This window comes from Mchenga conophoros, linkage group LG13, assembly GCF_057382185.1.
Source record: "Mchenga conophoros isolate Kocher_MC1m ecotype Shallow Benthic linkage group LG13, M_conophoros_male_GT1.1, whole genome shotgun sequence".
Lineage (NCBI taxonomy): Eukaryota > Metazoa > Chordata > Actinopteri > Cichliformes > Cichlidae > Mchenga > Mchenga conophoros.
Window position 1 is genome coordinate 26357135 of NC_140538.1, and position 23337 is coordinate 26380471.

Sequence of the window (23337 nt, forward strand, 5' to 3'; positions counted from 1 at the left end):
ACAGTTGAGTTTCAGAGGCTGAGGATTGATTTATTTATCTGTTTGTGGCTGTGATGAAGTGAACACCGACCAGCTGCAGTGAGGATTTCTGTGATGGATGAGGAGACGGTGTTTGAGGTGTTAGTAACTCTCCATATTATTTGTTTTTGTCTGAAACTTGTCTGCTATCATCAGGTTATGATAATCAAGTTTCTGACTCAGCTCCTTACATGGATTTATATTATTGTCTGTTTATTATTTATTATTGGCTGTTCTTTAGCAGCAGCAGACATTAGAGCATCATCGTTTCACACTGACAGTTACACCTGAGTACGGTTAGACTCACACAGTGCAGTATACAGCTAATGAACAAAAGTATGAAGATATAAATGTAGATACACATTTTCAGGATCAAATGTAAAGAGTGTGTCCTGAGGAGATGGAAAACAGCTGCACACAAGTCCAACTAGTTGAACTGTGAATTCAACATCACTACATCTAAAAATAGAAACAGAAAGCAGGCCTGATGCATGAAACTGCTTTGTGCACTGTGAATTCAGTTGCCTTTACTCAACTTAACTTAAGTAGACACTTATGTGACAGCGGTCCAGTAGATGGAGCCCACCATGATCCCTTTATCAATGCTGAAGTTCACGGATTTTACTCAGAAGACGGAGTTGTGTTTTTGTCCATCAGTGAGTCATTCTGCATGGTTTGCTGAGCTACGATTTGGGGGAAAGGATAGCTATTATTATCGCTATTGTGGTATTTCAGGAACTCGTGCACCGGGATTCCTGGACTGCTGTAGTATCTGATGAACTTGGATATGATGTTAGAGGGACCAGCCAGCTGCAAAGCGATTGCGTGATCACAGATAAGAATGATTCCAAAATCCCGGAACATTAAACATAATTATTATTATTATTATTATTATTATGTTTAAAAAACAAAGTAACAGTGCTCATTATGTATTAACCTTAACGGGTTACAGAAAATGGGCCACCTGAGTTCTGTTCTCGGCTATTTGTTTGTGCCTGCTGGTGTGCCTTTCTGTATGTGCACAAGCATGCATATAAACACAAACAAAGTTGTGCGCACATGAGCTCACAATCACTGAAAAGAGAGTGGTTGTTTGTTTGTTTGTTTTCCCGTTATTTTTCCGCAACTTTTCATTTTCACCCATACAAAACGCTGAACTCCTCACCCCGGCAGTGTAATCGATGTCAGATTCACTGACAGTGCGCAATATTATGAACTACTACTCTGTAGGATCTGATGCTTCCCGTCTGTTTCACCTTCAACTATACCAGGATGTAAGTGTCAGAATTTACTGAAGACACATTTACAGAAATGTGACATCCTGCCCTAGTGAGGCGCTCGCTCTTCTGCTATCGATTGCTTGCGTCTGTTAAACGATGACGCTACAGACATTAAGGTTTCGTTTTCTATATGCATAAATCCAAACAGTTCAAAACTGTTTTCATACTGTCTCAGGCTTCAAAGTGTGTATAGGTGCATTTACCAAAAGCGCCAGTCAACAAGAGTCAGCAGGCTACCTCTTCTGTTTTAACCGAACTGTTAGGTAAGCCCTATCAGATAATAATTGTTACTTTTATTTAAAAATAAGCGGGTTGGTTTTTTTTTTTTTTTACACCAAACTAATCCTAGCAGCTCGTGCCGTTAGCCAGCTAACCTCGCTAAAGCGATACTGTTAGCCGTGCCTACCTTATGTGGAGGCTAGAAGCTCACATTAACAATTACACTTTTCAACATTGCGAACCTTTCTGAAGCTTTTGTCTTTAATACGATAAAATAAAGTTTCTTTGTTGAATTAATTAATGTCCCCTAGTCAGTTACTGTAGCTAATCGCTGGCAGGTGTGTTGTTTTTCTTGTTCAGCGGGATTTTTTCCCCTCGTCTTGACTGCCTTTACCTGTTTTTGCTGTTTCAATTACTGTACTTAGATTTTTTTTTTTTAAGTAGCATCTACACCCGGGGAGCCATGATAATATAATAACTGCTTTTTAAATTACTTTGTAGGCTGTATAGAAAGACTGTGCTTCAGTTCACGTTTTATAAAGCACTACAGGTGTTAGACCTTGATCATATTATTGCGGTTAGCTGGACGGCAAAGTAAATAATTTCTATTCAATAAACTGAGAGGCACACGGAAGTCCGCGAGGACTACTACTTGAAAAAATAATAGGAAAGAGTCGGCTGATAATGTGCTTCCACAGTGTAGTATGCCAGCATTTCGAGGCATGTTTAGTACTAAAATCCCCTTTGGCCATTATGTCACGTTAAATCAGAATATAATAAACTCCAAGAGTTGGTTTTCTTTGCTTGCAGGCTGGTGTCATCCTTGTCACTCAGAATGACCGGCCAGGTTGTGAGGAGGGTAGTTAGTGATGTCATTCGCTCACCTGAGGACAAGCGGGAGTACAGGGGCCTGGAGTTTACCAATGGCCTGAAGGCAATGCTCATCAGTGACCCGACCACAGACAAATCTTCAGCTGCTTTGGATGTCCACATAGGTAATTAGGCATTCATTGCTGTTGTCCTGCCAGGTGATCATGACTTCCTTTTTTTATGTTGCTTTCTACACAAAGAACATCTGGAAAACAAATGGAAAAGGAAGAAATTTTCCCCATCATACTCTAACTGTGCTTTGCCGAACAGGATAATTCCATTCATAGAGATGCTCAGTTGCCAAACTTCCTTTAAGCTTTGGATGGGTATTTTTTTTGTATTATCTGGTATTTCTGTTTATAATAGCAAGTATATTATTATATGCTCATACTTAAATCTGCAAACTGCACTTCTCAAACAGTGAGTCCCTACCAGTTTGGAAACCTTATTTCATTACAGTGTGTAAATGTAACATAGTTCAGTTCTAGTTTCAGATACTAGTAAACAGCAGGTACAAACAACACCACATGTAATGCAGTAACTTTAATAATAACAGATGAGGAGCATTATGGAAAAGTTACCAGTGAATACCTGTGGTATTTGCCTAAAGTAAAGAAGGTATAAAAAGCACTGTGAAGCAGATTGAATCAGTCATTGGCTACATTTTAAAACTGCCCTCACACTTTGCTAAAGCAAATAAGAAACACATTTTAAGAAGTTTATAATTGAGGCGACTTTTGTTGTGATTTGGCGCTATATAAATAAAATTGAATTGAATTGAATACATCATCATCTCCTCCATTTCACCAAACCTTCAGCCTCACAGCTCTGCCTCAGTCTGCAGGGCCTCTCCTCAGATCTGAGACTGTCTGAATCACTTGTTCTCCTCCAGTTTTCATTCGTTATTTGCTTGAAATAGGACACTACACTCTTCAGTTCAGCCGCTCAGCACAGCCAGAAACCTGTCCAATTCACTCGTCTGGTCTCATAGTCTGCCCCGAGGGCAAAGCTCAACACAGTCAGGCTTTCTTTGGCTTAGCTGGTTTAACTCCAGGTTTAACTTCCCTAAAACTCCAGTTCAAGATAACTGGTTTCTTGACTGATTATCATCTTTCTCTGTTGAGCAGGGCTTTGTGCTTCGGGCTTCAGGTTTTATGACTCTTCTTTTGCACAAAATGATCCGTATGCCTGCAAAAAAGAAATTTGGAACATAACCTGCCACTGACCAGATTATGTTCAGCATAAGTTATTGTGGTGAAAAGAGAGCAAGTTTGGTGAATGCAGAAAACTGCCTGACATAGCTCACTAAGCCATTGATCTCATTTTGCAATAAAACTGTCTGATCATCTCTGATCTGCTGTGGCTCAACATACCATCTCTGAGCCATTCAGCTCTGCAGTACTTATTCTTTTATCAAACCACAGTCTCCTATATATTTATCAGTTGATCACATCTAGCTAGCGCTTGGTCGTGTTATAGCAGTCTTCATATCAAAATGTTTGTAAACAATACATGCTGCGAAGCAACCAGCTATGCTAGAAATGTTTTACATTGATTTCTATGGGATTGAAATGACTCCCTCAGCAGTTCTGTGGTACAAGTCTTGTTTTGTTTATTTTTTAAAAAATTTTTTATTCCTCGTGCTGCAAAATTCACTGTCTAATGAATAAACCAGATTTAGGAAAATTCATCAATATTAGATGGCGGGATGGGATTAGGGGTCAAAAATAACCTCCTTGGCAGTTCTATTAAGCATTAGACAGATACTTTGAGTGCGTGAAGAATGTGAATTCGTGTGAAATAGTTTCTGTGTTTAATTGAAAATGATGACCAGCTTACCAGCGTGCATCTCATTGCTTATAAATCCTCCTGTTCTGGTGCCGTTACAGATCTGTTTTTCTCACCTGGCAAACTTTAAAAGTCACAACTGTTGCATTGAACAAATTTCTCTGATCAAAGAGAAGCAGCACCATTAACTACATTTCTCTGGGAATTTCTCTTAATTTGCAGGTTCTCTGTCTGACCCACCAAACATCTCAGGGCTGGCACACTTTTGTGAACACATGCTGTTCCTGGGAACAGAGAAGTACCCCAAGGAGAACGAGTACAGCCAGTTCCTCAGTGAGCACGCAGGCAGTTCCAATGCCTTCACCAGCAGAGAACATACCAACTATTACTTTGATGTTTCCCATGAGCACTTGAAAGGAGCATTAGATAGGTACTTTGATGTTCATTTGATAGTATTAATTTTGGCAGAAACTTCAAAGTGATAGAGAATGCACTATTAAAAGCTCAGGGTTGTTTGTGTTTAGGTTGCCTTTTCACCCCTTAGCTGTAAAAAGCTGATGGGGTATTATGTTGTTGCAATGCCGGACAGGGGGGTGAGTGCCGTGGACATCTACATTTGTGAATGTGATAACTTGAGAACGAGGCGATGTAGGTGTTTTAAATTGATACTGTAGGTATCAATCTCAGATGAATCTACTAAAAATCTCAGAGTAATTTGAATCTGAGTTACCTCAGCCTCAATGTCAAGGTCAAGTTTTCTAAAAAATCTTGTGAATGCGATAACTCAAGAAGAAAGTCACTTAGGATTTTCAAATTGGTACCATAGCTGCATCTACTAAAAATCTCAGATGAGTTTGAATCTCAGTGACAAAATAATTTTTCTGAAAATCATCTGAATGTGATAACTTGAGAATAAGGCAACACAGGATTTGTAAAGTGATACCACAGGTGTGTCTACTTAAAGGCTGAGGGATAGCACTGATAGTTACCTGTGTTTTTCAAATTATGGGAGGTGTCTAAATATCTAGTTATCAGTATAAAGTGTAGCCCTTGGGACTCAAGGTTTGGAAAGGACGTTCTGGTGGTCGGAAATTAACCTACAGTGTAGGCTTACCTAATTAGAAATGAATGATGGTTCTAGCAAGCATCTGTTTCTGTCGCATAGGCTAATTGTTCCCTTCCACCACTGAATCGTGAAGGCCACCTGGGCTTCAGTGGTAGGAAAGAACTGTGAGGAGTGATCTGAATTATTGATGATGATTCCTTTCTGGAAAATGAAAGGATCATATGTGTCGATTAGTTAGCCTTATTCTCTTATCTCTTTTCATAATATCTGTGTGCCTAATTTTTTGTAATCATGGCAGACTGCTTTTTATTTGAATTTCTCCCTCTATGTTTGTAGTGTATAATCTTTATTTAAAATAAACAAGATTATGCATTTTACAATACTGAGCCACCGGCTAGGTCATAACTATTATCACACCCTGTGGTTTTTCTACATGCTGAAATGTACTCATTTATAACAGCAACTTCTGACCTTTGTAGGTTTGCCCAGTTCTTTCTGTGCCCATTGTTTGACGAGAGCTGCAAGGACCGCGAGGTGAACGCTGTGGACTCTGAGTACGAGAAGAACCTGAAGAATGATACCTGGAGGCTGTTTCAGTTGGAAAAGGCCACTGGCAACCCAAAACACCCTTTCAGTAAATTTGGAACAGGTAGAAACTGTTCTTGCCAGACTTCACTTTGAAACTATATCATTACATCATTCATTCTGACTGCTTAGTGCATCACATTTCAGTTGTTATAGCAGAATATTTTGACTGGAGAGCAAAACCGCCCTGCACAGAATATTTAAGCAAGGATTCCCTTCATAGGGTCGATATGATGTGTTTTAGATTTTGTATTAGACTACTAATCTAGAGCAGAATCCAGTCACATATGTTAATGTTAAGGGGTCAGAGAAATTACTGGAGCAGGCTAATATTTGATTAAATGAGGTTTACATTCATGCAGCCTACTTATTATGAGACAGCTGTTTTAGCCCAGAAAGACTTCTTAATGGCTTTGGTTTTAAAAACATGAACATGCCATTAGTCAAGTTTTTTTGAGAAAAGAGTTTAATCTGGGATGACTTTAACAGAATAAAGTGAGGTATACTCAGAGCAGCTGTGAGCTCAAAATAGCCACCTGATGGCAGTCTTGAATTATACCGTCTGTATTCCCATTAAGAACAGGAGAGGATCAAACAGACCTGAAAGCAGTGCACTCAGCAGACTAACATAAGCTTCTTCTGACTGCTGCTTTGATGGTGTCTGTGTTAACAAATACAGTGCTACATGTAGACTGTAATCAAGTTTATTTACATACGCTTTAGCTTGTAGTTAATAAGCAATTTTTACTACAACTTTGAAGAATTTAACACAAATATTTGTTTGCTGGCAATTTCATTTAGACTCTTTGAAAAACTATAACAGCATATTTCTCCTGTTTTGGCTTCCCTTCATTGGCTTCCTGTTAAATCCAGAATTGAATTCAAAATCCTGCTCCTCACATACAAGGTCTTAAATAATCAGGCCCCATCTTATCTTAATGACCTTGTAGTACCATATCACCCTATTAGAGCGCTCCGCTCTCGCTCTGCAGGCCTACTTGTTGTTCCTAGAGTATTTAAAAGTAGAATGGGAGGGAGAGCCTTCAGTTTTCAGGCCCCTCTTCTGTGGAACCAGCTTCCAGTTTGGATTCGGGAGACAGACACTATCTCTACTTTTAAGATTAGGCTTAAAACTTTCCTTTTTTCTAAAGCATATAGTTAGGGCTGGACCAGGTGACCCTGAATCCTCCCTTTGTTATGCTGCAATAGATGTAGGCTGCCGGGGGATTCCCATGATGCATTGAGTTTTTCCTTTCCAGTCACCTTTCTCACTCACTATGTATTAATAGACCTCTCTGCATTGAATCATATCTGTTATTAACCTCTGTCTCTCTTCCACAGCATGTCTTTATCCTGTCTTCCTTCTCTCACCCCAACCGGTCGCAGCAGATGGCCGCCCCTCCCTGAGCCTGGTTCTGCCGGAGGTTTCTTCCTGTTAAAAGGGAGTTTTTCCTTCCCACTGTCGCCAAAGTGCTTGCTCATAGGGGGTCATATGATTGTTGGGTTTTTCTCTGTATCTATGAAGCGCCTTGAGGCGACTTTTGTTGTGATTTGGCGCTATATAAATAAAATTGAATTGAATTGAATTGAATCATTAGTTAACTGTACAATTGGAAAATGTGTGTGCTTAATAAAAGGGATAACTTTTTCTTATAGGTAATAAAATGACACTAGAGACAAGACCATCTGAAGAGGGGATTGATATCCGTCAGGAGCTCCTGAAGTTCCACTCCACGTATTACTCATCCAACCTCATGGGACTGTGTGTGTTAGGAAGAGGTAAGATGTCATTGTTCACATGGGTGATGGTTACACCCAACCTATGCAGCGAGTAACTGGATACTATTAAAGAGGATGTTGTTATGGGTGAGGTCCTGGCTTCTTAATGCCTACCATACTAACCAATGAATTGATAAATGGTAAATGAGTTAAAAATGTTGTTGCCTCCACTCGGTAGAGTAACGGTGATTAGTATTAAAACCTACTAAGAAACGGCGTAATGTAATTTACTGCCAGAAACAACTCTTTTAAAAATTCTTAAAACACTTTAAACGAATAGTAAATATGACTCAAAATTGCTTTTGGACAATATAATAAATAAAAATAATACATTTTAAGTTTTAATTTTATTTTAAATAAGATTTTACAGATTCTTAGTAGCATCACAACATGTTTTATATATTTACTAGCTTGCTTACCAGCCAAGGACCAGGGCACTGTGGGTAATTATGATGAGTACTGACATCCTTAAAGCTTTTCTTTGAACAGCACATCCTTACTGCTTTTTTTAACCCTTTGCTGACAGAGTCGTTGGATGAGTTGACGGCCATGGTGGTTAAGTTATTTGGAGAAGTGGAAAACAAGAATGTGCCTATTCCAGAATTCCCTGAACACCCTTTACAAGAAGAACACCTTAAAGTGAGCTGCTTACCTATCACTCCTTTACATTTTTTTGCATTGCAAAATGACTGTCAACGTTTTTTATCATGTTACTGTGGGAATCACACACGCTTCTGTTTATTACAGCAATTCTACAAAGTGGTTCCTGTCAAAGACATTAGGAAACTTTATGTGACTTTCCCCATCCCAGATCTACAGAAGTACTACAAATCGAAGCCAGGACGTTATCTGGGACATCTGATTGGTCATGAAGGACCTGGAAGTTTGTTTTCTGAGCTAAAATCTAAAGGTAGCAGACTGCAAGCTGGTGACAAATATTATAAGGAGAAAGAGATACACATAGTAACACCATATCCTAAAATATATAATTGACTCAGTGTTGTTTATTGCCTCAGAGGTTACTTAATTATGTGTTTTGCGACCATAAAATGTAACACAACATTACCCAGCAGAGCGGTGTGCCTCTAATTTAGTGATTGGGATAGAAGTTAATTTTCTTTTAGTACAGAAACATTCACAGTAATGGTTTCTGTCATCATAAAAATAAAAGAAACACATTACTAAATTGTAACGGTAATTACTTTCTAAGGCTGGGTGGACACAATCCTTGGAGGACACAAAGAGGGAGCCAGAGGATTCATGTTCTTCAACATCAAGATGGACTTGACTGAGGAGGGCCTCTGTAAGTCATGCATCCCACTACTTTACATGTATTGTATCTAGTTTGTGTGTTTTGCATGTGATTATGATCATTCCTCACTATGCACAAGTAAAAGAAATAAAGCAACAAGAAATACGTGAATATTAAATCTTGGGGCATGATCTGTGTGTCATTGCAGTGAACATTGAGGACATAATCTTCCACATGTTCCAGTACATCCAGAAACTCCGTTCTGAAGGGCCTCAAGAGTGGGTGTTTAACGAGTACAAGGTGATTTATGTTGTCAGTTCAGTAATACTGTTTCTGGAGGGCAGTATAAACTTATTTTCTATTCCTCACTGTAAAAACTAGTTTAAAAAGTCATAAAAATTAGAATAGAATATAGATGGATTATTGATTGAGTTCTATTAAGGGTACAAACTGAATGTAACAATTGTATGTTTTGTTACTTTAGCTGTTATACCATCAACCGTTCTGCCTCTCTCTGCAGGATTTAAAAAAAGTTGCTTTCAGGTTTAAAGACAAGGAGCGCCCTCGTGACTACACTTCCAAAATAGCAGGTTTACTACAGGTAGGTCCAACAGCCAATTTATCAGGTGTCCAGTTGAAACTGAAGATTCGATTTATGGAGGTCTTTAGAAAAATTTCAGAATTGAAGATTTGTGTTTTCAAGCAGTACAGTGCTAACAAGTTTCTTTGGGTGTTGCAGCACTACCCTCTTGAAGAAGTTCTATCAGCAGAGTACTTCTTGGAAGACTTCAAGCCAGATCTAATTGAGATGGTGCTGGATAAGCTGAGACCAGAACACGTCAGGTCAGTGTGACTTGGTGATGTGTAGTCAGGCTCACCTTGCTTTTTCTGTTACCAAGTATGAAGTACCTCTCAGAGGAAGATGTGGGCACATGGTGTGATAAACTTTAAGCTAAACTTTACAGCTGCAGTCCCACTTGGATAACTGGACTGAAATAAAAGTGGGCCTGGTGTAGCTTTAATTCATTTACTGGGTTGCAGCTGCTGTGCCAAGCAAAGTCCAGACTTGTAACCGGTCCATTTCTTAATGTGTATTAAGGAGACGACAGCATGCAGTCATTGGTTGACCCTGACAGTTTGCATGCCAGTCTCTTCCTTTACTGAAGTGGCCATTTAATTCTGGGCTTCTGCCAAAACTGCTTTAAATTCATGAACGAATGCTTCTTTATTTATCCATCTCATTCCAGCTACAAGAGAACTTACAGAGAAACACCATTTCCTTTTACACTGAGTCCTTGAACTTTGTTTAACTAAAACATACTGATGGGATAAATGTTCAAACTTAGGAAAAACCTGCACTCTGACAGCTCCAGCCAAACGATGTGTCAATGGCTGTGCACCACCTGAAACATGATCGAAATGGAAAAGCACTCACATCTTGTGCAGCTAACAGGCACTAAGTAGCACAGAGGGCTTTTTGTATAGATCTATAATGTGACCTGTTGTCTTCTTACTTTTCCAGAGTTATAGTTGTGTCAAAATCATTTGAAGGACAAACAGACATAACAGAAGAGTGGTACGGCACGCAGTACAAACAGGAGGCCATCTCTGAGGAGACCATCAAGGTGAATGATTGTGTCCAGTTTTTCTGCTGTGTAATCAGCGTATAACCACTACATCAGTTATATAAGGCTCTGATTGTTTATCTTTTTCTGTTGTAGAAATGGGCAAATGCAGACCTCAACGGCAAATTCAAATTGCCAATGAAAAATGAGTTCATCCCTACCAACTTCGAGATCTACCCTCTTGAGAAAGACTCTCCGTCAGTTCCCACTTTAATCAAGGCAAGTGTTTTCTCTGCACAGCTCCATCAAAGTGTTGTCACTTTTCATTGTCTGACTGCGTTGGACGGTCCCTGCTTACCTGCTTCTTCTTAAGTCTCTTATGCTTTCATATGGAAATGTGGTATTGTGATTTAGACATCAAGCATTAGTTGTTGTTGTGTCAGGATCAGAGGAACTAAGCAGCTAATAAAAGCTTACATTTCCCATCTCTGTTGGAACAACTGAATAAAAGTTAGTATGGCTTTTGTTGTTTGTTGCTAAGAGACCTATCAAAGTAACACTGTTAGATTTCTGTGATTAAATGAGCGTCGTCTGCTTGTACAGTTTACCTTCTGCTTGCATTTCAATGCTTTACTTTGTTAAGACTTCCCATGAATATGAAATTAAGTTTGGTTTTCATTTCTTCCAGGACACTGCTATGAGCAAGGTGTGGTTCAAGCAGGATGACAAATTCTTCCTCCCCAAGGCTTGCCTGAACTTTGAGTTCTTCAGGTGAGTAGTAAATATAGAGGATTTGTTCTGCAGCTGGAGTGTGGACACAAATTCTTACCAAGTAAATTGTGACTCTTAAGATTAACTCAATAATGAGAAATCATAAATGTACTGCTGCTACAACAGTGCATAATAAGTTTTAAAGTAATCAGATAACAAAGTGCAAAAATAAATATCGAATTATGCATGAGTGTTATCGGGTTTGTAAATCAGCAACCCCTGTAGCTGATATGAATCCAATTCAAACCTAAATGGAATAATAACCAGTGCCAGTGCTTGTTACACATGAAGAGATGAAATATGCAAAAAGCCTCTAATAATTGTGCATGTACAGCTGTTCTATTTCCCAGAGAGAGAAAATACTGATAGATAACTTTAGATGTGGAGAAAGGCATAGGAAGTAAAGAAGAAAGCGAGGAAGAAGAGAGATTTCGTTTTGTTTTGTTTTACAGATGTTTAATCTATACATGAAGTGTTGAAGTTATATTTTTTTCGTATTGTGAAATATGTCGCAAAACATACTGGTTACTGGTTTGATGAAAGTACTCAACAACTAGGTGCAGGCTACACTGGTCAGTTTGCGGTGCTGTGGTGACGATTACAGTAATGCACTGTGTTGGACTGGTCCAGAGTGGCTGTGGTGTTAATAGTGAATGTTAGTTTACATCAGGGGTAGCAGACATCAAAGTAATTCAAGGTGATAATGCTAATTAGACATTTGAAACCTAGTGGTGGGAAATCTGGCATGATTGCTTGTTTGATATCCGCTTATATTTGGTGCAAGCATTTCTTTTCCCCACACTGCCCCACTACAGCCAATTTTAGGGTTACCCCAAGAGCTGAATCCCACTTTAGCCCTTGGCTATACTCATTTATCTGTTTGGTGTAGAGGCAAAGCCCCCCATCTAAAATTTAGGCAACAGCAAATAGAGTTGTACTGTTGTACTTTTGCCACCTCAGAGGATAGGTTGGATTAGCTTAGATCAGCTTTTAGCCATATTTTCCAACATTTTACAGCCAATCCCTGCTGAAATTAGACAGTATTAGTCTGTAAGTAATTCCACTGTTACACTCCTGATAGCTACAATTAATTATATGTTCATAAATTGTGAAACATGCTATACAGTAGTTGCAGTTTGCATCAGCTCATGCAGCTTTATTTGTATGCTTTGTGTGGCATTTTCTCTACAGCCCGTTTGCGTACGTGGACCCATTGCATTGTAACATGGCATATTTATACCTGGAGCTCCTCAAGGACTCCCTCAACGAGTATGCATATGCAGCTGAGCTAGCTGGCTTGAACTATGAACTCCAAAATACCGCCTATGGAATGCATGTAAGTATTCATAACCCCTTCCCGTCTCCGACCTCATGCTCTCTTCCCTTTATTATCCTCAGACGGGGCTACAATGGCTCAGGCAGGCCTGGGTTGATGGGCGACTTTAACCTTCCAATCTGACCGCGTCTGTGGCCAGACTGCAAGTTACAATAACAGGAAACTGCCGTATATTGAAAGTTTTTTATTGTTTGACATACTTGATCATTAGAGACTGTTTTGTAGAGATTTTGAACCTGCGTGTGTTTTATATCACTTCAGAAAACCTTTTAACCCAGCGGTCCCCAACCCCTGGGCCACGGACCGGTATCGGTCAGTGAGTCGTTTGGTACCGGGCCGCAAGAGTTGAGGCTCCGCTGTGAAATTTATGGTTTTCTGGGATTTTATTGTTAACTCGGTTTCCCTGGGTCTTTTCCCGTGTTGTAGTTGTGTGTCTTATATTTATGCGTTACCATAGCAACCAGAGAGCATTAAGGGGCAGAGAGGAGGATGTTACTCTAATTGTTGTTGGGGCATTTCAGGAGGACGCTGCTAATAAAGTTACACAATTACACAGTGAATTCTCATTTATTATTATATTTACAAAAGTACCACAGTTTTTGTCTTGGCCGTATCATTTTATTTTGTTGTATTTATCTGCGATACCTTAAAGGCCGGTCCGTGAAAATATTGTCTGACATTAAACCCATCCGTGGTGCAAAAAAGGTTGGGGGCCACTGCTGTAAAGCCCCGTACTGGCATATTATCTTCATATTATCATCTAAGGATAAATCTTTGACTTCTTTCTTTTCATTTTTTAACATTTCTATGGCGTGCCAACATCTTTATTTTAAAAAAGTATACTGATAATAAAATGTCAAGTTTTGTGCAGACTTTAATAGTATGCAAAACTCTGCCTATGTAATTCTGTTTAGTGCCTTTTGCTGCCATTATTACGGTTATCTACACGTTTGCCTAACAAGCAAAAGTTCCCTAAATGAAACGGAGGTACCCAGAGGGAGGCCCCTTGTGAATAACAGAGCAGGCAAAAGTAGCCATCTATTTTTATTTCTTATTTTTTGGCACTTTTATTGTAAATGTAATACCAGACAGTGAATGAGAAGGCATCTGTGCCACAGGATATAAGGGATAAGGTCAGTTGATGCAGATACCCTGTTTGTTTGTTTGTTTGTTTGTTGTTTTTTCAAGTGATATTTGCTGGTTTGTTGTGGTGTTGTCTCTCCACTGTTCTTTAAAACCTGCTGACTTCTAACAACTCTTCAGCTGTCATAATGACCAACTACCCTGCATTCATTAGCTCCCTTCTCACCTGTGAATTCATGACTGTGGTGTGTCCTTACAGAGGGCTGTATAGCTGTGTGATGGGCTGCAAGTAATTGATCTGAGTCAGCAGTGTTAGTGTGGATGCTGGCCGTTTGTCAAGGTTAACGATGTTTGGAGAGATTACTTTTAACAGGTGTCACTGCAGGGGCTTGGCCACAAGGTGAGGTGAGCTGTGACAGCGAAGCCCTGGGAGGTTATGCTGAATCCTGAAGGGCCATTAGGTGTGCGTGATGCAGGAAAATTCATTTATGCCCAAGCACGTGCAGTGAACTCAGGCAGAACATTGACATTCTTTTTGTTTTTGAGTCTCTAGAGATTCAGATTATTCTTCACCATGAGGAGTCGGTCTAATCTGGAAAGATTTTCTTCACAATAGTTTGGCCAGCCCACGATTGAATTAAATGGAGAACACATTCATGTATTCATGGTAGCAAATGAATGCAAAACCTTCATAACAACAAATGTTAACTGTTATGCTAATAAGCTTAATGTATCCTTTTGTTTGTGATGATGTGCCGCCTGTCTCCTGTCACTGTGTGCTGCAGCTGTCTGTTAAAGGCTACAGTGACAAACAGCACATCCTGCTGAAGAAGATCATCGAGAAGATGGCCACTTTTGAGATAGACGAGAAGCGCTTTGACATCATCAAGGAAGCTGTAAGTTCAGACTCACTGACTCAGTAATAGTTTAGCTTCCAGTCTCAGTTTTAATGGTGATCTGATTCTGCCTTCTTTCTTTCTGCAGTACATGAGGTCTTTGAATAACTTCAGAGCTGAGAGGCCTAACTATCATGCTATGTACTACCTCCATCTTCTAATGACCGAGGTTGTTTGGACCAAAGATGAGCTCAGAGAGGCTCTAGATGGTGAGACTCTTAATGTTTCTCTTCTGTCTCAGCAGGAATGCTTACTGGCTGCTTTTTCATCTGTGGACCAAACAGAGTTAATTAAAACACAGAATAAACACATAGCTAAGCTTTACTTCAGGCCAGAGCTGAGGAAATGAAAAGTGAGGCTTGAATTAATTGCATGAGGTTAACATAATAGCTGCAGTGAAAAATGTAAAACTATCACTGAAGTTTTCAGGTTTCTGCACACAGTAGAGGCCTCTCCTCTCACCTTGGGTCTTTTCTTTTCAGTTTTTCTCCTTTAAATGCTGAAGCTGTCCTCTAGCAGTTGCTTCCCTAGCTGCAGTCTTTCCAATGCACAGTGCCAGTCTGGAGCCTGCAGGGCAGCTTGTTATATTTTTAACCACAGAGCTTACACAGAGTATCCTCAGATTCACACGAGACTCAATTAACCTGCTGGGTCAGGACCTGGAGCTCAGTCACCTGGGCCTCCAATTAGCACAGCTCGTTTTTGTTATCAGTCCCTTTAGCCCGCCGTCCTCCTCTCATCTCTGAGACGCTGCGAGTCTCCTGCTTCCTGCTGTGTTGGTGCTGCTACAGGCAAATAATCAGTGTTTGTGTGCTGATTTAGCCCATCCACCAGTTGCTTAAACTTTTATGCACATGTAACTGAATCTTTAAGTATGATTTTTACCACCATGAAATGTGATGTGCTGATTTCTTAGTGGCAGGAAGACTGTCCAACTGTCACCACACTCAGCAGTCATTCTTTTAATCAGTCTGTTACCAGCTTTGGAAAATTACTCTTTGATTGATTGCTTTTGCCTGTGATCTGTATTGCAGATGTAACTCTCCCACGCCTTAACATCTTCATACCTCAGCTGTTGTCGCGGTTACATATCAAAGTCCTTCTTCATGGCAACATCACCAAGGAGGTTAGTTGGTGTTTGGAGTCACTACTTTATTATTTTACTACCAGTTTAAAGTTAAAAGTTTCCTAAATCTGTGGCGTCTACGTTTGTAATAATGCAGCTTTCCTTTCATGCCTGCTTTAGTGATGTGTAAGAATTTGTCTCTGTGGGACAAACTACACTTTTTATGCCTTCGCAACATTTATTTGGTCCTCTGTTCATATCTCAGAGGATTTTTGTCTCATATAAGATCCTGTGATCCAGTTGCACTTTTTGTTATACAGCTCCAACATTATCATGTAATGACAGTGTCACAGTCTGCTGGAGGGAGAATTAGACTCATAAAATAGACCAATGATCCCTTCGACTAATGATCATCATCGAACTACAGTACTGACTGGTTCGGGGGTGGTCATGGAAAAATCAATGTTATATACATCTGCCATCACTGGAAATTGGTTGTATAAATGGGTCCAGTTTGGACAGAGCCAGTTGGGTTATTCTAAGTAATGTACATAGAAAAATTTTAAATTCTTAGATCTCTACAAAATGTTTTTCTGAGAGTTCAGCTGGTGTTACTCAAGAGTTTGTGGACTGAAATGTTTGAATTTCATTTCCATCTGTCACTCCTCTAGTCTGCTCTTGGCATGATGCAAATGGTGGAGGACACGCTCACTGAGCATGCTCACACAAAGCCTCTCCTCCCGAGCCAGCTGATTCGCTACAGACAGGTGCAGGTTCCAGACGGTAGGTCCTCTCTACTCCTCCAAACCACACACACGAACACAGACACACACACACACACACACACACACACACACACACACACACACACACACACACACACAGGTTAAGCTCTCTAAATCTTCATCTGCCAGTCATGACTGTCTCCACGGCGACCGTGCAGATGGGTTTTTGTCCAACGCTCTCGCCCTCGTCATCAGTGGCACCATCATGCGTTTGTTGAGAAAAGACCTGATTGAATTCAGCATCCCACATTTACCTCAAAGGAACATAATGGTCACTGAGTGGAAATGGACGTCATTGGCTACAATACATACACACCTCACTGTCAGCAGCTCAGACAATGAACACACACAGGCAAACCTGCACTGCCTTTCAGATCACATTAGGAAAGCTGAATGATGTGGAGGCGAAAAGCAGAGCTGTGCGAGGCCACCTGGAGAAATCCTGTGTCTCTCTGAGGGACTTTCCAGGCTGGGCTCCAGACTGCCATTAAGACGCAGAGCAAGAGGACATACAGGCTTCAAACAAAGCTTCAAACAGAAAGTTGTCATAAATGTGGCCAGTCAGACATCCATCACTGGTAGTGGTACTGTGTAATTTAAATGCAGATAAGCAAAGATAGCACATTGTTTAAAATTCAGACAGCTGTCACTTTTACACTGATGGACTAAGACTAGAAAACAGCTAAATATACACATATTCTGTTTGGAGTTTTCACATTCCCTCTGGGGGGCACTCTTAACCTTGCGCATATGGGTTGCCTGCTCAACCCAGTGAGTTACACTAGTGCTGCTGAGTAGAACTTTTGACAGGGAGTGTCAGGTCCAGAGTGCTCAGTCAGCATGTGCATAAAGACACCTGCATTACTCAGCCTGCACTCGTCCTGCATTCAGAGCAGACTTGATCACAGTGGATTTAAACAAACTAGAGTTATTGCTGTTGGCATTCAACGGGCTGTTTCTGTCTTATTGAAGTGTCCCCTGTCCTCTATCTGAACTGTGCTGGTTTTACTGTACAGTACTTATCTATGGCTCAAGCAGTGTACTGAAGTTCAGCTGTAAAACTACAATGAAACAGCTCATGTGCTTTTTGTAGGAATTGCTTGTGCAAGTTTCTAATGCAGCACTGAAAGACCTGATTAAGTGTGCAGGGATGGATTGTATTAAGTTGTACAGCACAGCTGGTGAAATTCATTTCTAAGCTTATCAGAGTTCATGAGTCAGTGGATTTTGGGTTAATGAAAAGGATTGTGCTTTAAATGACTTCAGATGGTTTTGCTCACTCACATGCCAAGTTTAGTTCTCAGCGTATCTCAGTGAGGTCCTGTTGAACCTTCACAGACCAAAAAGCAAAGCCAGAAGAATTACAGGTGCTCATATTTTTACATCTAGTCTTTCTCTTTCCTGTTTTTAGTCTTTTTAATATTACATATAACTGCACAAGTACAAAAACAAGGTGAGTACATGGGGTTAAAGGCCACATGAAGCAACCCGGCCCTTTCTTCCTCTCTCACTGTGGATGTGCTTCTGTTTTTCATGATTGCAGGTGGCTGGTATGTTTACCAGCAAAAGAACGAGGTGCACAATGATTGTGGCATCGATATCTACTACCAAATAGACATGCAGAGTACACACGACAACATGCTGCTGGAGCTGTTCGCTCAGATCATCTCTGAGCCCTGCTATAGTACACTGAGAACCAAAGAACAGCTGGGTGAGGCTGCAAAACACAGACAATAAGGCAATATTGCCATTATATAACATGGGTACCATTTTCCAGAGATGGAGTGTTTATACAGACAGAAAAAATGTGGCAGCTGTATTAAGTTTGCTAAATTAGATGTTTTATTCCTTTTAATATTTATGCATTTTATTGAGAATTACAGTGCAATGAAATTTGCAAAGTGCTGTCAGCTGTGGGAATGTTTATTAACTTTGAGAATGAATGGGTTGCACCTCTTAACCACATCTTAAGTATCACTGTAATGAGAGTTATAAAAAGCAATAAAAAAGTAGACCTATTGTACTCATCCTTATTCGTGTTTTTGTGTGCATGCGTATTATTATTAATGATAATATAAATGTAGTTTTTCTGCACTGTGACTCCATTTCCTAAGCTCTTACATACTTTTTCTCTTAATCCCCTAAAAGGCTACAGCGTGCATAGTGGGCCACGTCGGGCTAACGGAGTGCAAGGTCTCTACTTCCTCATCCAGTCGGAGAAGGCGCCCCACTACCTGGAGAGCCGAGTGGAAGCTTTCCTGTGTACTATGGAGAAAGCTGTGGAGGAGATGAGCGAGGAAGCCTTCCAGAAACACATCCAAGCCCTGGCCATCCGCCGCCTGGACAAACCGAAGAAGCTGTCTGCTGAGTGTGCTAAATACTGGGGAGAGATCATCTCTCAGCAGTACAATTTTGATAGAGGTGAGGCTTCCCAGCAGTCCTCTTCACCTCCTGAATAACTCTTAATTATGTTTAGTTTGCAGGCCAAATGGGTTTTTCCTGATTGCTTGCCTAAGTGTTTAAGTACAAGTTCTTATATTTCAGTATATTTCAGACACTCCCCGAGGTGAGTGGGATGTTACTTCGACAAGCACAACCTGAGATTGATTAAAGCCTGAAATAATCTGCAGCCACAGCACACCTCTCCCATCCAGCACTCTGCTGAGTGTAATGGATTGTAATGGGCCTGATTCACTAGTAATCTGCCTAAAGCCCCGAGTGACGGCAACACTGTAGTGCTGCCAAGGGAGTGGTGATACTAGCTGTGTTAGAGGAGACGGGGGTGTCGGGAGAACATGCTAACAGGCTTAATACCAAGAGCTCAGAGAAACATGCAACACAATTTATGAATAAGAGCTTACACAAGGTCTGCTTCATGGAAGCGCAGAAGAGTGGCTGTTAGTTTCATGTTTCCAGTGAAATGTAATCATGAACATTTGGGCCAAAAGTTGCTCATTTGAGTTTCATTATGTTTGATATCAATATGTTGCACAGGCAAAAGACTGAACTCAATTTTAAACATCCAAGTGCTGTAGTAATAACTGACACAAGTAGCTGACTTTCACCGTGATGGGTCACTCTTGAATTTTTGGTTTGGTGCTGCAGTATTTAGGATGCTGGCTGCACTCTTTAAAAAGTTTCTAAATAATTTACTAAATAATTTTTCCTGCTGTTTTGCAGACAACATTGAAGTGGTGTATCTGAAGACTCTGACAAAAGAAAACATAATGGAGTTTTACAGAGTAAGTAGTACAGCTTTATGTCTCATGATGCCTCTTCACTGGAATACGTTTCGTAGACGTTTAACAGCACAAGACAATGGTAACTATGGAAACTCATAATCAAAGACTATATGTAAAAGATAGACTTGAACATTTTGAACTTTAGCAATTTGGCTGCTGACATTTTTTTTGGGGGGGGGGAGCCATAAGTGACCACTTTCGTAGGAGCCTATGTTATGGCTAATTCTAGCAGGCTTGTTTAGCTGGAAGCATTTGTGCACTGTATGAGTGCATCACGCAGACTTGGATCTCTAAATTGCAACATGCTAATAAAATATTAGACCTCGACTTCTTGGATGGGCCGTACCTCACTGCAGACCAAAAGCTCAAAAGCACAAACACAGATGAGGATCACTTCAGATCAAGGAGCTTCTATCTGCAGTTCCTCGATCAGCATACCTGTCACTCACTGTAAGCCTTGATCAAGAAAGTGTCATGAAAAAATTCACCCTACCCATCCTGTTCTCAACGGGCTTTTTTAACATGGGACTGTATGGGGGATTGAGATGCCTCAAGTGGCAGGAACTTGCAGTGTTTCTAGTAAAACTGGATATACTCGACCCCGCATGTTGCAGCGCTGAAATGATAAATGTCAGACAAATCTGAATTTGTGAGGTTATCTTATCTAACAAGAAAATTATGGTGTAAAATAAGGATAAAAATTGCTCTCAGCACCACCTACTCTGTTTGTGTGTCCACACATACACAGATCCGCTGCATTCATTCTGCCCTCCTAGCTTTCATCTCATCCAGCCTCCTGCTTCTATTCATAGCTGTGGAGGTGACACTGACACAGGACGCTCACAGCATATCAGCGGCAATAATGACAGCCAGCCGGCTTGTTTCGGGGGGATAAAGAGCCCAAGGACACCTGGCCCCAGAAAGAATTGGCATTATCGGAGCCCTGCAGAAACCATTACAGCCCCCATGCAGAATAAACCTAATGCATTTCTAATGTCATATCAGCAGCAATCGCACAAGCTGCGTCTTTTCTTTTTCTTTTTTTATTATTTAATTTCTGGTTGCCACAGTTGACGCCGTCTGACTGCAGATGAGCCAAATGTTCAGTCTAATATAATCCTCCATCCAGAGTCGGAGATGAAGCCCGACTGTGTCGCTAAATCTCCACAGGGCTGTCACAACTGATCACACACTCAGTGGGGAAACACACACAGCCATCCTGTCTGTGCTGGGTTTCTTTTCTGTGGTAGCAAAGCTCTTTCCCAAAAGTGATGAGTCATTCCATTAATGGAGGGAATAGTTTCTGGTGATGATGTTCCCTGACAACCTCCATGTATCATCCTCACCTGTCTGTCTGTCTATCCAGGAGCGACTGACGGTCGAAGCCCCAAAGAGACACAAAGTGTCGGTGCACGTGCTGTCCAGGGAGATGGACACCTGTGAGTATCTGTAGACACAAGATGATAACATGGGCTTCATTTAGACACCCACTGAGGTCGCTCACTGACAGTCTGACCTGTCTGTGTGTACATCAGGTCCAGTAGTGGGAGAGTTCCCCGCTCAGAATGATGTCAACCTGGCTCCTGCTCCTTCCCTGCCACAGGTAAGGATCAAACTTTTATTTTTATTTGTAAACCTGACAGATTCCCCAGCTGCTGATATTCAGTCAGATTTTAACATTACTATAAATGCGCAGCTTAAATGTGAAACGGTGAAGGTGAAAACCCAAAGGACCTGAAACGGTGACAATAACCAGGATATCCCAATACGTCTAACCAATAACTGACTGGAATGGGAGGCCTGTTTCTCATACAAACAAAACAACAAATAATGAACCTGTCACTCAACTCAAAAACCTTAAAAATATGTTTGTGAATCAAACCTTTAAAGTGAGTTTATGTGTAATTTCTTCAGTGTCACACACACCATCCTGCTTTTTTGGCTCATGTGCAGTGTGTGTGTGTGTTACATTTGACTTTCATAATTCTATGCTCTTATAATTTTCTATGATCTGTTCATGTGACCAAAGTAGGCAGCTCCTAATTGGTTCATTTTGTTTTGAAAACGATGTGTTAAAAGCCCCAGTTATGTGAAGGCATACAGAAGAAGCCTGGGTTAAATAAGAACGTTCAACCCACTCTCAGACGTTCATATCCATTACGCTGTGATAGGTTGAGCCAGCTAACTTATACAAAGTCCAGCTATGTTGAACTTGATTTGTAGAGGGGTCTTTACATTTGTCAGCCTCCCTCTGATCTTTTTCTTCTTTGCAGCCCACAGTGATTCAGGACATGACGGAGTTCAAGAGGAGTCTGCCTCTGTTCCCTCTGGTCAAACCTCACATCAACCTCAGGGCAGCCAAACTGTGAGCGAAGCCGGCAGGTCGACACAGCAGGGAGGCACGGAGGGTGGCTCCTGCCATCAGGAAGACCTGCATGAGTGTGTTTGTTTGCGTGGATGCATGTTGACTGCGGGTGTGTGCATGTGTAGCAGGGAGGAGCCACTCAAAGAGGAAACAAAAGAATCACAAAGTTGTTGACGTAGCTGTGATAATTATAGAGGTAACACCAGAATCACCTCATGTAACGTCTCTAATAGGAGACGTAAGCTCACGCTTCACAGCACTGTGTAGGCTGCTGTAGACGAAAAAGAAGTAAAACGACAAAAAAAAGAAAAAAGCTGAGGGCCAGGACCCTTTAATGAGTTCAAGTGTACTGCAGAAGCTTCACAGTAGGAGGCTTTTTATTTGGATTATTCAGAGACATCCTGCTTTGAGGATGGATTGTGGGTTTATTGTGATGAGCTGTTGAGGTTAAAGACAGTAGCTCCATGAAGGTCTTTGCTTTTATTTGTTTGGACTGGTGTGTTTGTAACTCTCTGAGAGGAACCACAGCTCTCCTGGGGGGGAGAAATCCCAGAAGATGCACTCGGGAAAATGAAATCTTTTAAGTCAAATTTCTGAATTTTAACGTGTTTGCCTGTAAACTGCTAAAATATTGGGATCCTATGAGGAGCTGTTTTTAAATTGCTAACCACTAAACCATGCCCGTACATTTCTTCTTTTTTAATGCGTTTCACAGTAGTATGTCACTCAGACATCTCAGGGGTATGTCCATGCTGTTTTGCCTTTTATTATTATTCAATTTTATTAGTAATTAAAATAAAAACATTTAGTCTGTCATCTACATCAGTATGTTATTCAATTTACAGTGTGATCGGTTTCTGAAAACTGAAAAGTAACGGCTGTAGAGACATTTTTGTTTCTCTCCCAAAGCTTTGGGGAGGTCGTCAGGATCCGTTCACTCTGCATGAGAGACTTTCTGCAGCTGCTACCTTCACATTAGTTTGTAACCTGGTCTGATGTGAGGCACAACCCTGGAAGATCCAAAGAACCAGCAGCAGAAGCATGCCTTAGTCTATTATTTACACAGCATGTAGCTCCACAGCGTCTCAGGAGAGCCGGTGATAAAGCAGTTTTCACACAGCGTTCTAGATGAAATCAATGTTACATATCAGGCTTGGGCGGGCCGAGCACTGTTTAACTTCAAGTACCTAGTGAGTGGTTTTCATTTAGAAAATCAGATTATTAATTTCTGGATGTATTGAATGACTGTGATTGGCTGGTGGGGGTCATGGGCAGGTGAAGAGTGCTGAGTTTGGTCTTTTTATGTTTCTTGTGTGTTTCTAATTAATAAACAGCTGAATGGAAGCTCGTCTGTCCCACTTTTCCAGTCTC

The 23337-nt window shown here is 40.7% G+C and overlaps 1 protein-coding gene across 2 annotated transcripts; it reads left to right on the forward strand.

Annotated features, from left to right (window-relative positions):
• Positions 1 to 1063: 1063 nt before the first annotated feature.
• Positions 1064 to 23310, forward strand: LOC146561437 (insulin-degrading enzyme-like). Of its 2 annotated transcripts, XM_085297537.1 has the most exons (25): positions 1064 to 1561; positions 2328 to 2512; positions 4398 to 4605; positions 5721 to 5890; positions 7483 to 7605; positions 8132 to 8244; positions 8353 to 8515; positions 8816 to 8908; positions 9066 to 9157; positions 9378 to 9458; positions 9597 to 9700; positions 10380 to 10482; positions 10579 to 10701; positions 11111 to 11193; positions 12385 to 12529; positions 14398 to 14508; positions 14597 to 14717; positions 15543 to 15634; positions 16246 to 16357; positions 17903 to 18070; positions 18508 to 18780; positions 19540 to 19601; positions 20968 to 21040; positions 21137 to 21204; positions 21875 to 23310. In XM_085297537.1, exons 2-25 carry the CDS (start codon positions 2353 to 2355, stop codon positions 21968 to 21970), a joined length of 2937 nt encoding a protein of 978 aa, XP_085153663.1. In that variant the 5' UTR covers positions 1064 to 1561; positions 2328 to 2352; the 3' UTR covers positions 21971 to 23310. The 2 variants fall into 2 exon arrangements, with proteins under 2 accessions (XP_085153663.1, XP_085153664.1); XM_085297538.1 differs by lacking the exons at positions 1064 to 1561; positions 2328 to 2512; positions 4398 to 4605 and having other exon boundaries at positions 5753 to 5890; positions 7168 to 7605.
• The last annotated feature ends 27 nt before the right edge of the window (positions 23311 to 23337 follow it).

Bases quoted from the DNA above. Each gene is read 5' to 3' on its own strand.
- LOC146561437 (XM_085297537.1), top strand. From the start codon at position 2,353: ATGACCGGCCAGGTTGTGAGGAGGGTAGTTAGTGATGTCATTCGCTCA. The intron at 8,245-8,352 runs GTGAGCTGCTTA...TGTTTATTACAG, and splicing joins TACAAGAAGAACACCTTAAA to CAATTCTACAAAGTGGTTCC. The intron at 18,071-18,507 runs GTGAGGCTGCAA...ATCCCCTAAAAG, and splicing joins GAGAACCAAAGAACAGCTGG to GCTACAGCGTGCATAGTGGG.